Below are 16,659 nucleotides of genomic sequence, written 5' to 3'. Positions count from 1 at the left end.
GGGGTGACTGGTCAGGGCGATGGCCCTCTTCAGTGGTGGCTACGCCGCCTGCGACTGCGGGCGGGGCACGGGGTTGGACCACTGGTCTGGGTGTCAATTCCGGATTGTCATGTCCGGTAGTGGCCGCACGGCAGTGCGATCGAGCCCGCGGATGTTCGCGAGCGATCGGCTACTGCGGCGGCGTGGGATGTCCGTGAGGCTAACGCCCGCGGCTCGGCGAGGTCGAGCCCGCCGGCGATGTTCCGGCGAGCGCCCGTCAGCCAGCGGCGGGGAAGCAGTGGTATCTTTTCAGGTAGTCAGGTCACGTGGCAGACCTAACTTGTCCGGCGGACGCCGATGGTATGGCGCGATGCCCCGCAGGTGCTGGGCTTGTGCTCCATCGGCGCGCGCGAACATCGAGGTGCTCAGGCGGCGAACGTGGTCGTCGAGGCTCTCCATGCGCAGGTCCCTGGAGATGACCGCGTTCCGTACGAAGCGTGGAGCTCCGGCGATGGTGCGGAGCGCTAGCGACTGCTGCGCCCGCAGCGACTTGCGGTCCGTTTCGCTTAGTAACGCGTACCAAGCTGGGGCCGCGTAAGTGAGTCGCGTGCGGACGTACGTCTTGTAGACGCACAGCCTCGTACGGAGATGCAGGTGGGACGCCAGCACTGGGCGCAAGAGAGCCCGTGCGGCGCGCGTCTGCGCGACCACGTTCTTCACGTGGGATCGCATCTTGAGTCCCCTATCGATGGTCACCCCCAGGTATTTAGCCGAGGGCGTCCACTCGATGGTCTCTCCTAAGAGCGATACCCGTGGCGGCGGGGCAGTCCGCCCGAAGGATACCGCCTGAGTCTTCGCCACGTTGACCTTCAGCCTCCAGTCATTCAGCCAAGCGGGAAGTGCATCCAGTGCACGCTGCATTTTGATCGCCGCGTGCGGTCCTTTGATCGACTTTGTTATGAATGCAGCGTCGTCGGCGTACAACGCCAGCATGGCGTCGCCGACCACTGGGATGTCGTCCGTGTATCTGCCATAGCAGACGGGCGACAGGCAGCTTCCCTGAGGCACACCGGCTCGGATGGGGCGCTCCGTGGACAGGGCGTCTTCAACCGCCACTTGAAATCGCCTGTCTTGCAGAAAGGTGGCCACAGTCTTGACTACTCGACGAGGAATAGTAGACGTGGACAGCTTGTAAATGAGCCCGGTGTGCCAGACGCGATCGAACGCCTTCTCCATGTCGAGGAATACTGCAATGCACCGCTCTCGCTTGTTCATGGCGGCAGCGAGATGGTGCAGTACCCTCGAGACTTGGAGCGTGGTGGAGTGTTCGGCACGGAAACCGAACTGTTCGTCGCGTGGCTGAATGTGAGGCGTGATGTGCAGCAACAGCAACTTCTCGAAGACTTTCGAGATCGTCGACAGCAGCGTGATGGGACTAGAATGAGCCTCCTCTGTCGAGGTAGGGTACTTTTATAATTACCGTCATCGCAAACAACGGCGGGAGTCGGCAGTCACGTGATCTTAATATTTATTTGAAGGTTGGTACATTGTATCAACAATGTACCAACTACCAACCTAACAGTATATTGACAATATTTAATTAACATTAATAATATCACTAGTTACATTGTATTTACGGATTACATATTATTTCACATAATAACTTGACAACTGTATATTACATCCGGCAGTATAATGTCAACCCTAGTATAGTGACAGTATTTAATTTACAATTAATAATTAGTGACATGTATTGATAATTAACATCATAATATTTTAGACATTCTCTTATTCCTTATTTTACATAATAACTATTGACTACTGTATGTTATATGTTAAATCCAGTATCATGTCAATCTTAGTATATTGACAGTATTTATTTTACAATAAATAATTAATGATATGTATTACAATATATTATCATAATATTTTACATATTATCTTATTCCTAAATACCGGACTTAACTACAATTGTTAATATTAAGCAGTACATTGACATTGGATCCAGTAGTGGAATAGTAACGTTTCCGTAAAAATATTACAGTAAATATCTAATTTAATCTTCAACTTAATGATTGGGTCAGTTTTAGCATAATAAATATAGACATAAAATTATCTTGATATGACACACGCGTAACTTTCACTTTCACAAAACAGAAATTGCCACATACAGACACACAGATACACACGTCAAACTTATAACACCCCTCTTTTTGGGTCAGGGGTTAAAAATGAAAATAAAAAAGGTAGCAGACAGACAGACAGACAGACAGATAGACAGACAGACACACTTTCGCATTTATAATATTAGTATGGATATAATAAGTAATTTGTGGTTTTTGAAGTCGGTTTTATTTTTCTCTTGATTTTTTTTTCTGATCGGTGACTGACGTCGACTGGCAACACGGTAACTCCCGATTTACATATGGAAACACTGACTGGTACTGACGTGGTAGTGACACGGTACTGACTGGCTGACTATGGGCTGACTGACTGGTACTGACTTCTGACGTCTGAGTACTAACCTACCCACGGTGCTATCGCTTCGAACAACCTGACTGGAAACAAGTTTGTTGTATAGTTTAGGAACTTCTCGATAGATGGCGGTGATAAATTTTGTAATAGCCACACTAAAAATTTTGTATACTGGCATCCCCATTTTTTCCCGTCGTTACACGTTTCATTTCACGCAGCTATTTCATTAAAAAAAATCAAAATGTTGTGTAATATCAAACAAATTTAACCACAAAAAATATTGTTATAATTTTGTGGCTAATTTGTTTTCCTATTCGTATTGTAATATTCATTTTTGCGGACTTTATTTTCAAAATAAAGAGGTCAGAACGGAATATGAGTCACATTAAATTATCATCTGTCAGTTGTCACTTGTCATTGTCATTCGTGTTATTTAATTTTACTCGCAATAATTTCTTCATAGAGTAAACTTGTTCGCTAACATTTCGTTGCTAAATTCAATGCTACTTTGCTTTAACTGGACATCGACGGACCCGCTTTTTATTGTTGACCCACGCTATATTCACTGGATTTTGTTTGCCTTTCGATTTGGTTACTGCCGACCCTATATACACACTGCAGTCTTTGCTGCCGACGATGCCGCATAATTTGACTATAAAATGCTGCGTACCGAACTGCGGCAAAACACGTAAGTGCAATTTTATTTAAAAGTATCACTAGCACCTACGTTTCATATTTCAATCCATATGCAATGCAATTATATGCAAACTTAAACATAACCTAACTAACCTACAAAATCTTAGAGCATATTATATTTTTCTGTGAAATTTTAAAATAATATAGTTTATTCAAAAGTGAGATGTTTTTATAGGATTGGATGGAACAATCTTACACATTTTTTTCAATCCTGAAAAAGACCCTGACTGGTTTCGGACTTGGCTCTATGCAATTGGTGGAGATATACTGGCATTGGAAAATTTTTAAACCATTTTTAAGTATCGGTATGTCATCAACATTTTCAATCTCGGTTCTACACTGCAATAGGTTATGTGCTTACGCTGTGCCAACACTAAATTTACCAGGTTAGTAAAGTTTTCTAATGGTTTATTGTTACTAAAATAAGACATGTTTCCCACATAAGTAAGAACACAATCATGTGGAATCTAACTAAAGAAGCCATTGTGCTAACTGAATTAGTATATTAAGTAATTATTTAATATAAAGAATTTTATATTTAAAGATTAAACTTTAGTGCACTCAACAAATTTAAACATTAGTTATATTTTAATAAAATTTAATTAATACAACTGTTGCGAACTAAATGTTAACTACTAAAGTACAACAACAACTAAAGTTACGAGGTTTGAGAAGTCTAAATTAAATTAAGTTTGTCTGTCCTTTTTTTAATACATTGATAAGAAAAAGTTGCAAATACATACTCTAAAATTTAGTTACACTCAGAATCAGTACCATTGTCTGACAACCAGCTTTAGGGACAGCCCGCCATCAGCAATCATACAAAAATAAGACACTGCATTGTGACTTGGTTATGAAAAAGATACATAATATTATAATTAAATATTTACAGGATTTCATGTAACACGTAGGACACCTCTGCAAGAAGTTACTAATATAAATGTTGAAAAAGGGCAGGCAGAAAAAGCTGAAGAGATCAATATGTGCAAGCCATCTTCTAGCAGTAAGTATCTCATTAACTCATTTGACATGTTACTATAAGCTATATAGTTTGTTTCTTATGAATTACGTATAACTAGATGATGCCTGCGACTTTGTCTGCGTGGATTTAAGTTTTTAAAATCCTGTGGGAACTCTTTAATTTTCTGGGATCAAAAGGTGCCGTGTCAATTTCCGGGATGCAAACTACCTCTGTACCACATTTCATATAAACCAGTTAAACGGATGGGCCTTTAAGCATCCTGTGAGAACTCTTTGATTTTCTGAGATAAAAAGCCTATGTCCTTCCCCAGGATGTAAGTTAATGCTGAACTAAATTTCATCAAAATTGGTTAAACTGTTGGGTCGTGAAAAGGTAGACAAACAGACAGACATTTTCGCATATATAATATTAAGTATGGATGGACTAAGTATACCTGAATGACACTAAACACTACTGCTGATATTGATTTATATCTCTCTCTCCTACCCTACAAGAGAGAAGTCCTTTGAATTGATTGTAAGGACATCAAACAGTGATAATAATGTACTGTATATATTTACATGTACATATAAAAATTTGAGAGTCATATCTGTTAAGCACTATCAAAAGCCTAAATACTACCCTAAAAGATTTTTTATTACTTATTATAATACCTAGACTTATTATTGCACAGTATCTATTATTATTTTATTATTTTAGCCTACCTCTAATTTTTTTTTTTTAAATTTTTTTATTATTATTATTATTTTTTTTTTTTTTTGTAATTTTAATATATTTTTTCCTTTCTTTTTTGTCTTTTTATATTTTTTCTCAATATTATGTATATGCAGGTAAATATATATATATTTTTTCTTCAAATGAGTAAGTATAAATAAACTTATTTTTTTTTTTTCTTCTTCAGAGGTCATCCCAAATGCGGGCAAAGGCCTCCCCCCTTTTCTTCCAGTAATCTCTGTTCGCTACCAGGCGCGTCCAGAGCACTCCAAGGCCGTCGAACTCCTCCAGCTCTGCGCGCCACCGCGTGCGGGGCCTGCCACGGCGCCGCGCTATGTAGCGTGGACACCAGACTGTGCTCTCCCGCGTCCACCTGTTGTCAGATTGTCGCATTACGTGACCAGCCCATTTCCATTTCAGTTTTCTCGCTTGTCTGATAACATCGATCAACTTAGTTCGGTTCCTTAGGCATTCGTTTCTTAATTTATCTACCAGCCTCACTCCGAGAATACTCCTTTCCATTTTCCTTTGTGCTATCTTTACTTTCTTGATCTCTTCTTTATTTAGTGCCCAGGTTTGTGCTCCATAACTCAAAATTCTGTGGTCGGAAGGAAAAGGGGCACAAGTCGCATTTTTTACTAAAATTACAAAAACTCACAAATGAAATATATTGTTTCAAGCTTCAAGGGAAAAAGGCATATTTTACGAAAACTTTATTTATTCCAGAATAAAAACTAAACAAAAATTGGGCACAAGTCGATTATCGTTTGTCTTAACCACTTCTTAACAAAGAATAGGGGCACAACTTAAATCATGCCTACTTGTAACAAGGTTTCGCAAAATTTTTGGTTTGGAATATGGCATCATGTCTACTTAGTTCTCAAATCGTTGCGTTTCAGAACAAAAAAAGCTCATGATAAACGACCGAAGTTGTACTGTTTAATTGTTTTGGTGTTTTTTTGGGCCAATTATTACTATCGAACCGTTAGATAACCGATCCCATTATAGGACAACACTGTTTGTTAGGCACCTGGACCTTTGCGCAAGATTCCACCACCATTGTTATATTTAAGTCAGTTATAGATTCTTTTGTACCACTTCGGAAGTACCTAAGTAGGTAATAAGTTTTCTAATTTATTATTACTTAGTTAACGGTTTAGTTATAACTTATTTGTTATTTTTTGTTGTCAAAACGTGTCCGTAGTCCTACGCCCTACTCCTATAATTTTGTTGTATAATTTGTATATTACCGGTAAATTCAGAAATATATTTCTTATTCTAGATTCATCTTACTCACAACTAAAGAAAGAGGAAGACCAACAATATAAGGTCCATTATAAAACTTAAAAGAAACAGAGGATACATTATATAAACCAAAAAAGAAGAATAGTTAGTGCGAGTAAAGTAAAACACATATCTATGAGTAAAACATTAATCAGATTGCAGGAAGAAATCTGCTTATATTTACCTTTGAGCAGCAAAGTCAGATATTTCAAGAGTACTGAAACCATAGTGATTTCAATAAGAGAGTTTTATATTTAGCACAACTGATTTCACATGGTCCTAAAACGATTGTAGGTCCGTTTAACGATCAGTGAACAAAATTTATTTTTGGAAGAAATGTCAATTACATTGACCATGTACTTCGGGATTAGATTGTCTGGAGTTTAGAAGTCTTAGTTGAAATAAGAATCTTTCAAACAGACATTTTGTGAGACAGACAAATTTATGCGAACAGTTATTAAAAATCCTTCTTTGAAATATCCGGCATTAGTACAAGTAATGACAAAACTAGATCTTACAACTCCACCTTCTAAAATTTTGGAAGAAAAGAATAACTAATTCTTGACCACATAAACTACTTACTTTATGACTTACCTAACTTATAGATCTCATTATTCACGACGACACACAGGCAAAACCTATCTTCTATTAGGCTTGAACTTAACAATTTATGTGGGAACGAAATGTATAAAGAAGACATATCCAGTTTCCAGATTACATTTTGGCAAAATATTTAAGAGCACTGGTCTTAAATTTAAAAGCCAGTTCTAGACACGTGTAATACCTATGACGCGATACATATCACACTAATATTATAAAGGCGAAAGTTTGTATGTGTGTGTTTGTGTGTTTGTGTGTGTGTGTGTGTGTGTGTGTGTGTGTGTGTGTGTGTGTGTGTGTGTGTGTGTGTGTGTGTGTGTGTGTGTGTGTGTGTGTGTGTGTGTGTATGTGTATGTTTGTTACTCCTTCACGCAAAAACTACTGGACGGATTTGGCTGAAATTCGGAATAGAGATAGATAATATCCTGGATTAGCACATAGGCTACTTTTTATCCCGGAAACCAAAGAGTTTCCACGGGATGTCGAAAAACCTAAATCCACGTGGACGAAGTCGCGGGCGTCAGCTAGTGATAATTAAATTAGTAGAGCCCATTGAAAAAGAGACACCAACTTGACAGTCATCAAATAAAAGCAGATTTTGCTAATCTAGAAAATTGAAGAAACAAAGAAACCTTCAGCAATGAAAGATTAACCTTTGGTTTGCAGCAATTCTTGTTAACATCACTTTTAAAAATAATTTACAGACATACAAAAATTAAATGTAATATAAATCTAAATCTAATATAATATAATCTATACTAATAAATAAAATTGGAGTGTCTGTCTGTAATTTTGAAATAACTACCGCATATTAAGGTCATATGGTTATTTGAACGATACTATAACTGAATCACACGTTTTTAAAATTTTTGTCTGTCTGTCTGTCTGTCTGTCTGTCTGTCTGTTTGAAAAGGCTAATCTTGGGAACGGCTGAACCGATTTTGACGGGATTTTCACAGACAAGTAGAGAATTGACCAGGGAGTAACATAGGCTACTTTTTTAACCGACTTTCAAAAAGGGAGTTGTGTTTTTCTACCTATGTACACCGAAATCTCCGAGATTTCTGAACCGATTTGCGTCATTTCTTTTTTAATCGATAGAGGAACTTTGCGACATTGTTTCATAAAAAATTTGGAGTCCAACTCCTCAATCCTGATGCTGCAGGGGATCTGACCAATCCACGCGGGCGAAGCTGCGGGCATCAGCTAGTATTTAATATAATATAATATCAAAATCACATTTACATAAACATAGAATCATGTAAAAATCTGTGTTAATAACACAAATACTTCCAATTATTGAGATTTGAACCAGCTACATCCGATGATCTAAGATTATAAGTATTTTTATCAAATAAATGAATAGTATAACAAACAAATTATCTTAATTTGTTCGTTTTTATTAATAACTACTTACTAAAAAAATGGCCTAAGTTAGTATGACGTAAGGTTGGCAGCCGAAGTTGGGTTTAGAAAAGAGGCACAAGTCACATTAATTTAAAATATATAATAATAAATTTAAAAAAAATTGGATTAAATATTATATGAGCTCATTTACAAAAGAAAACTATAAATTAAATCACAATGTAATGTATATTTCAAAGGGTATCTTGATTTTAAGAAACGCTGTCTCGACTAATTTCTTTCTTTGGCCCGTACTGGCGAAACGAGCTGTAGCCGCGTATCTGACTTGTGCCCCTTTTCCTTACGACCACAGAATTGGCAGTATACATGTGTTAAATACTTTCGATTTAGTGGACAGTGATATTTTTTTGTTTTTAAAAATGTATTTTAAACTCCAGTACCTTTTCCACGCATTCGAAATTCTTCTATTTAGTTCGTCGCCTTGGGTAGAGCTCTTGAACGATATCGTTTTTCCTAAATACGTAAAACTATCTACTGTTTCTAGGATATCATTCTCCAGACTTATAGAGGTCGAGCAACGTGTGTTGGACATGATCTTAGTTTTACTTTTATTCATTTTTAAACCGACTTTACCACAGTGTGTATTTAGTTCGTCTAGCTTGTAGGTCTTCTTCGTTGGTGCTAAATAACGCTATGTCGTCTGCGAATCTTATATTGCTCATATATCTGCCATTAATCCTTATACCTTTTTGATGCCATTTTAGCTTTCGGAAGATGTTTTCACTGGAAAATATCCTGCTTATCGCCAAAATTTTTCAACTGCGTACTGACGCAGTTGAAAAATTTTGGCGATAAGCAGTCACCTTGCTTTATTCCTCTCTCTATTTTCAGTGGTTGTCCTAACTGATCAAGGAACTGTCTCGGTAGGAACAGCATTCCGAACCAGTGGTAGATTATTTTGACGATTCAAAAGCACTTGTAAAAGTTTAATTGAATAAAAATAATTTGAATTTGAATTTGAATTTGATAAATCAAAAAACTGTTATACTTGCATAAAAATAAATTAAAAGCTGTAGGATGTACAGGTAAAGCCCTTTCATATGATACCCCACTTGGTATAGTTATGTTATTTTGAAAATTGAAACACATTTTCATTTTTTTTAAATGATGTAACCACAAATTCGCGGTTTTCAGATTTATTCCTGAACTTGTGCTATAAGACCTACCTACCTACCAAATTTCATGATTCTAGGTCAACGGGAAGCACCCTATAGATTTCTTGACCGACACTACGGACAGACAGACAACAAAGTGAAAGTAAAATAAAGGGTTCCGTTTTTCCTTTTGAGGTACGGATCCCTAAAATGCTCATTTCTTTTGATAACAGCTTATAAACTGCTTCGTGATTTTGTTGTTTAAATACTGTATATGTACATAATATACGAAAATTTCAAATTCCTAACTAGTTTAGTCTTTGAGATAGACCCTGTCATAAAAATGGTCTAAAAATGACAACTTAAACAGTCTCCCATTTCTTTATTTTTACCCGACTATGGCAAAGCCAAAAGCAAAAATGATTTTAGCAGTCTATGTATGTATGTTTGTGTCCAGATTGTGTGTGTGTTTCACCGTAGCGCCTAAACTACTGGGCGATTTTGATGAATGAAGTGTCAATCGATTCGTTGTAACGGTCCGGGTGGCATAGGCTATAGTTTATACAAAAAAAAAAAATTGACCTAATGGATGTTACATAAAAAAGAAAAAAATATTCATTCTCTACTCAATGAGCTCTAGACAATGATACCCCACACGCTAGGGTAAGAATATTTTTTTCGGCTCCGTTTTCGTTATGGAGTAAGCCCCCTTGAAAAATAATTTAATTGAATTTTTAATTCAATATTCGGTTTTGGGTTAACGTTCTTACACTATGTTACCAAAATTTTAGGTCTGTAACTCATTTCGTCTACAAGCTAGAGACTTGTGACACGCAGACAGACAGACAGCAGAGTGACATTAATAGGGCCCCGTTTTTACCCTTTGGGTATGGGACCCTAAAAACTATTTGGTTTGTCATTGATGGTAATGCATTAATAAATATCCATTTTATTTGCAGGTTCTGTTAAATGTGGTTCTTCCGAGTCTAATGAAATAACTTTTCTTAAGCAAAAAATTAAGAAGATAGAGAGAAGCAAGGACAACTATTTGAAAAAATGGAAGAAAGCTCTTAAAATAACGGAGAATCCATCATTTCTAAAAGCTACAAGAAATTTCACTTCTGCTGCAATGATTCTACTCATGATGCAGTTAACCCAAACAAATAAAGATAAATTTGGACGGAGATACTCCAAAGAGGAAAAAATATTTTCTCTAGCATTTTATAAGATGGATCCTAGAGCATACAGATGGCTACGGAACATGATAGTTTTACCTGCCCCAGTGACATTAAGTCGCATGATTTCAAGAGCAAATTTAAAACCAGGTGTGAATGTGAGCATATTTTCACATTTGAAAAAACGTGGCTCGAAAATGTCGGAAACAGACAAATTGTGTGTCATATTATTTGACGAAATGGCTCTTTGTCCTCATTTTGATTATAATAAAAAAAAGGATTTGATAAGAGGTTTTGTGGATAGTGGAAAAAAAGCAGAAAATAAAATTGCTGATCATGTATTAGTTTTTATGCTAAGAGGGGTTGTAAAAAATTATAAACAACCACTAGCATATACATTTTGTAAAGGAAGCACTTCAAAAGCCGAATTAAAAAATCAATTAAAAGCAGTGATTAGTGAAGTGCAATCAGCTGGCTTTACAGTGATCGCCACCATCTGTGACCAAGGAGCCTCAAATGTAAGCGCTATAAAAGAGCTTGTACACGAAACTAAAATTACAGATTTAAAGGACAATAAAGAAGAATCAAAACACAAAGTGTTTAGAGTGAATAACCAAGAAATTATTCCACTCTTTGACATACCACATATGCTGAAAGGCATCCGAAACAATATGCTAAAAACAAATATTATTTGTAAAATTAATGATAAAGAAGCCATAGGGAAATGGGATCATATTGTGACACTATACAAGGAAAATCCTGCATATAAAGGGTTAAAATTTTTACCAAAATTAACTGACCATCATGTAATACCAGAAAAAAAATAAAAAATGAAGGTGTTATGTGCAACTCAGGTGTTCAGTGCTTCTGTTGCCATGTGTATGGGATATTTGGCAGGTGAGGAACTCTTAATGTCTCTTTGAAACTATTTTATTTCTAATCCAAACTTATAGCCTCCAAAGCCTGAAGGTGCAAATTGAAAACTGCAGATTGATTCTGGATAAGCTGCATCAATCATTATTACAATCGCAATCGTGGTCGGCTGAATTTATGGTATTCTTGTTGCAAAAAATTTCGCCAATAGTGAGCAAGTGTCGGCCAACCAGGTGATTGCGATTGTCACATTGTAACTGTAGCTATAATCAAGCTACAGGGTCTCAGGTTCTATCCCCACCCATTGCATTATTGTCGTACCCACTCCTGATACAAGCTTTCCGCTTATTCGGAGGTCAACTTGATAAGTAATCTTAAAAAAAAATGAAGAGTACACTATATGACGCTGTTAGTATGTTTTAAAACACAGTTCTTACAAGCCGAGGATGCATAGCCAGATGTTTGACCATATTGTTAGAATAGAGAAGGGATTTTGTGTCATGTCTATTTAAGACTATAGAACATAATATTATCAACTAGCTGATGCCCGCGACTTTGTTCGCATGGATGTAGGTTTTTTAAAAATCCCGTGGGAACACTTTAATTTTCCGGGATAAAAAGTAGCCTATGTGCTAATCCAGGGTATAATCTATCACCATTTCAGCCCAATCCGTTAAGTAGTTCTTGCGTGAAGGAGTAACAAACGTAACGTACACACAAACTTTCCCCTTTATAATATTAGTGTGATACTTGTAAATAACATTAATTTTAAACATTTTTTAATTAACCCCCGACCCAAAAAGAGGGGTGTTATAAGTTTGACGTGTGTATCTGTGTGTCTGTGTATCTGTGTATCTGTGTATCTGTCTGTGGCATCGTAGCGCCTAAACGAATGAACCGATTTTAATTTAGTTTTTTTTTGTTTGAAAGGTGGCTTGATCGAGAGTGTTCTTACTTCTTAGCTATAATCCAAAAAAATTGGTTCAGCCGTTTAAGAGTTATCAGCTCTTTTCTAGTTTTCTTGTTGAAAAGAAGGTTAGATAACCGTTAGGTTCTTAATATTATGTCAATTGACAAATGTCAAGCTGTCAAGATGGACGTTGCCTAAACACATAATTATTTATTTGAAAATAATGTTTTGGAAAACTCAAATACTTTGGATCGTCGGGGGTGTTATAAATTTTTAATTTACACTTGTCATTAAATATTTTTCAGATAAAAAAATTATTCCTGAGGAAAGCAGAGGCACAGCTGATATTATCAAGTTCTTTGATGAGTTGTTTGACTCTTTAAATGGCAGTTATGGAAATTCTTAGAAAAAACCATCAAAGGAGTTGCTTGGGCCAGTGACGCCAACATCAAGTCATGAAAAAATTTGGATTGAAGCAAAAAGAACATTAAAAACGATGAAATTCATAGATAGGGAGGGGAAAAAAAGCAGTGTGCCATCTATTAATAATTGGATTTGGACAATTGAAAATGTCGAATACATTCGCGAAAAGTTGCATAAGGATTACAATTTGAGGGCTTTTTGGATGAGGCATTTAAGGCAAGACCTATTTGACTAATCGCAAAAATGCTGTATTTTGAAGTAAATTGTTTATTTTTCTAAAGCATTAACAGCTATTAAATACATGCAATTAAAAACTTCAGTTTGTGAAGATTATAAGGACATCTTTTAATTTTGTATACATAATAAATAAAAAAAACAAGTTGAAAACATTGCTGTTCGCAACTTGTTCTGTAAAAATTTTCTTTAACATCTTGACGCTTTGAAGCCCACCTCCAGAAAATGATATGTTCGTCATTTCGTCGCAAAATATTATTTAAAATGAATTTAAGCTTATTATTTTTGAATGAAAGTTGTGTTTATAATCGTTGAAAAATAAAATAGGGATTTTTTCATTTCTAAATGAAGCCTGCTTATATACTAAAATTTATTCTAAAGTTACGGTTTTACCAGGTAAATACTCGGAGGTTGTCATAGATTATGATGACAGATAGTAAGTGTTCTAAATAGGTATTATACCTATGTTTTTTAGGAGATAGCGCGTCTCGTTCCGGGTGCCGTGTTCCGAAATGGATTTCGTAGTAGTGCAAGTTTGGTGCAAGCTCCACATGACGGAGGGGTATGCGTCAGGCATTTCCTGTGTACAAAAAAAAGACCTATATTTCGGATCCATATTTCATCACTGACAATATGCACTAGGTATTCAAAGACTGGTTTTCAAGCATTGAGGAATTTTGGACGAGAGACATCTCGAAGGTTCCCGAAGGCTGCCTGAGTTAGATTTGTCGGCTAGCCTAGCTTTTTTCGAAATTGGACTTACTTAGCTGGATTGTGTGTTAGAGCTTTCTTATGAGATATTATATGTACATAATATAACCATGGGTCTCATAAGAAAGCTCAGATTCATGCTGCGGGCAATGGGGAGAGCCTAAAGGTTGGAACGCCATTTCGGCGGCCGTGTTTCCTGCCATATATACCTTAGATACCTGCAAGCCAAGAGTGAATAGGCATCTTCTAGGTAAGCGTGCTCCAACTTGGACCTCATCATTGCTTTCTCTAAAGCATGATTGTCGTCAAGCGCAAGCGCAAAGATTCAGGCGGCGCAAACCCGTAGCATGTGGAAGACCCTATTAAAGACCTATGTTCACTGTGGACGTCTGTCGGTTGATGTTGATGATTATGTCTTTAGTGCAAGTAGTTCAGTAGTTTCAGAGTTTATCGATAACAAACAAACAAACCTTTCCTCTTCATAATATATGTACTTAGTAGCGCAAACTTGGAAAAAATCTCGTGGAAACTCTTTGATTTTCCGAGATAAATGTCATTTTACCTGGCAGCCCTAATCAATTTTATCACTGATAATAATAACTAATTCATATAACCGTTAAACCTAAGAGTCAAAATCTCGTTTTTCTAGTCGAGTTCCGAAGGCTATTTGAACCCACCGCATTATTATCCCAAGAAAACCTACCATTAGATGTAGGAATAATGGAAAGAGGTCACAACCCTCAGCAATAAAGAATACGATGCGGAGAGAGATGTCACTCTCAAGGTCTTTAAATGTATCTATAGGATTTTTTTTAAATATTTATTCTGGTATTCTTCTTTCTTGGATAAGGATCCCTCTTGGGTATCCCCATTTCTCTCTGTCTTTGGTACTATCAAGCTAATTTTCTCTCGCGATTTGCACAATAGCATTAGACCAACGCGTCTTCGGTCTACCTATTTTTCTTTTACCTGCTGGACCTGGCCAAGGGGAGATTTTTCCTGTCCTTCTTTCATCTGTAAAAATCGATACAATATGACCATTTGCATTTCAGTTTTAGGGCATGTCTCAAGGTGTCTGTAGGCTTTGTCTTTTTTCTTATGTCTTCAATTCTCACTTTGAATATTTTTTCCTTAAGTTATGCTCCTTACCATCGCCCTTTAGCAAGTCACTATTTCTTTTTATATTCTTTGTCTGGACCCATGTTTGGCTGGCATAGGTGAGGCATGGCAGGATGCATGTATCTGTAACGGATCTTTTAAGATGTACTGGGTAAGCTCCTTTCATTCTTTCCTTTTGTGCCCAGTACTTGTTCGAACTGATGTTAATCCGTCTGTCTACTTCCTCTTCTGCACTTGTAACGCTGAATGAGACTTGTTTTTTAAGATACATTTAGGAGCATAGGTATTGTAGTTCGAATTGCTTAATTGTATTTATTTGCCTGTTACTATAAATATGGCGGCTGATTGAATGAGGCCGATTGTTGTACCTCTGCGAAACTGTTCAAAAATAGTAAACTGACGTAAGTAGGTACTACTTACAAAATTATGTCGCTTTTCATTGATAAATATGGATTTCGAAAGTTTGATCACATTTCCAAATTTCGCGATATATAAAGTGGCTTCCGATTCCGAATCATTTCACTGGCATACAAAATTCAACTTTTTTGTTTTATTAGGTTTTGAAACTGTTTCTTACTAATTTGACGTCGCTGATTTCAGATCTACTTTAATTTTTTACACAGCAGCTCTAGTTTTTGAGATACAGGTACCCCCATATTTTGCACTATACTCACACTTTGTATGTTCACACTTTATTAAGATCAGACAAGTAATTTCCAAAATTTATCGAGGTGTTAACATCAAGAAGAACATCTGCAAGTTATTCCAATCATTTTTGTACCATTTGGTGGCAAGTACGTATTAAAGAATGTCGTGCAAGTGTGTCTAACTTTGTAAAACAAGCATACTCGGGCTACTTTGAGAACCCATTAGCAGCTAACAGCAAGGCCTGGACTCCAAATTTTATATGTGGAAGCTGTATTTCCTCATTGCGTTTATGAGCAAATAAGAATAGACCCTACTTTTACTACAAAAAAGTCTTATAATTTGGCGCGAACCATCTAAACACCATGATGATTATTATTTCTGCATTGTGAATATAACCAGAAGAAACAGCAAAAAAATTGTTCCAAGCGACTCTATTGTAACTTGCAGTCTACAATTAGAACGATTCTGACTTCTGGTGATAAATCTGTACCTCAGCCCCAACCCAGTACCTCCAATCTACTTCAAGAACTTTCAGAAGGTTGTGACGATGTAGTGACTTTTACATCTCAACTTAGACTATTCAATCAAAATGATTTGGACCACTTAATGAGAGATCTTAGATTGTCTAAAAAGCATCAGAACATGTGGCTTCTCGGCTCAAAGGAACAAATCTGATAACATGTGTTACGGTATATTGTTCTCACTACTCTCAAAACATTCAGCAGCTGATGTTGCACTTCCAGCGACTTGGGTGCAACATGGGCATTAAGTTTCATTTTCTCTGTAATCATTTAGACTGTTTTCCAGAAAATTTAGGTGACTTTCAACCTAAGATAACTATACCAAAGGGGATAATATCATATGAAAGGGCTCTATTATACATTCTAAAACAGGTTTTATTTATTATTATTATGTAAAATAGTTTTTGATTTATCGCGCAAAATGTAGAAAAAATATACAATAAGTCAAAAACTGTGAAAATCTGACAACTTTTTTTGAATTCCAAGCCAAAAATATATTTAAGAATTTATTTATTAATAGGAATCGAGAGTTTATGCACTAGATAGAGTTCGTTCATTCACTAAAGTTCCCAGTTCATTTACTGGCAATTTATCCTTTTGTTAAATAAAATAATTTATAATAATTAATACCACGCATTTTATTAGATTTTTTGATATTTAAATAATTTAAGAGTGTATACCTACTGTGTATAGACACACAAAATATAAAAATTATATATAGAACGATTCTCATATACCTTAATTTTAGGTCAATGTCAGGGTAGTCCTTATTCGTTCATGTACTGGATCTTTTACC

General features: G+C 36.6%; 1 protein-coding gene across 1 annotated transcript; it reads left to right on the top strand.

Moving 5' to 3' along the window:
• The first annotated feature begins 2,898 nt into the window (after positions 1-2,898).
• LOC123880269 lies at positions 2,899-11,321 on the top strand. The gene is made up of 4 exons (XM_045928310.1): positions 2,899-3,142; positions 3,326-3,536; positions 4,043-4,153; positions 10,209-11,321. The coding sequence occupies exons 2-4, from the start codon at positions 3,332-3,334 to the stop codon at positions 11,249-11,251; spliced, it is 1,359 nt and encodes a 452-aa protein (XP_045784266.1). The 5' UTR covers positions 2,899-3,142; positions 3,326-3,331; the 3' UTR covers positions 11,252-11,321.
• The last annotated feature ends 5,338 nt before the right edge of the window (positions 11,322-16,659 follow it).

Source organism: Maniola jurtina, chromosome Z (genome assembly GCF_905333055.1).
Source record: "Maniola jurtina chromosome Z, ilManJurt1.1, whole genome shotgun sequence".
NCBI lineage: Eukaryota > Metazoa > Arthropoda > Insecta > Lepidoptera > Nymphalidae > Maniola > Maniola jurtina.
This window is presented reverse-complemented; position numbering and strand designations above follow the sequence as displayed.

Bases quoted from the DNA above. Each gene is read 5' to 3' on its own strand.
- LOC123880269 (XM_045928310.1), top strand. From the start codon at position 3,332: ATGGAACAATCTTACACATTTTTTTCAATCCTGAAAAAGACCCTGACT. The intron at 3,537-4,042 runs GTTAGTAAAGTT...AAATATTTACAG, and splicing joins GCCAACACTAAATTTACCAG to GATTTCATGTAACACGTAGG. The intron at 4,154-10,208 runs GTAAGTATCTCA...TTTTATTTGCAG, and splicing joins GTGCAAGCCATCTTCTAGCA to GTTCTGTTAAATGTGGTTCT.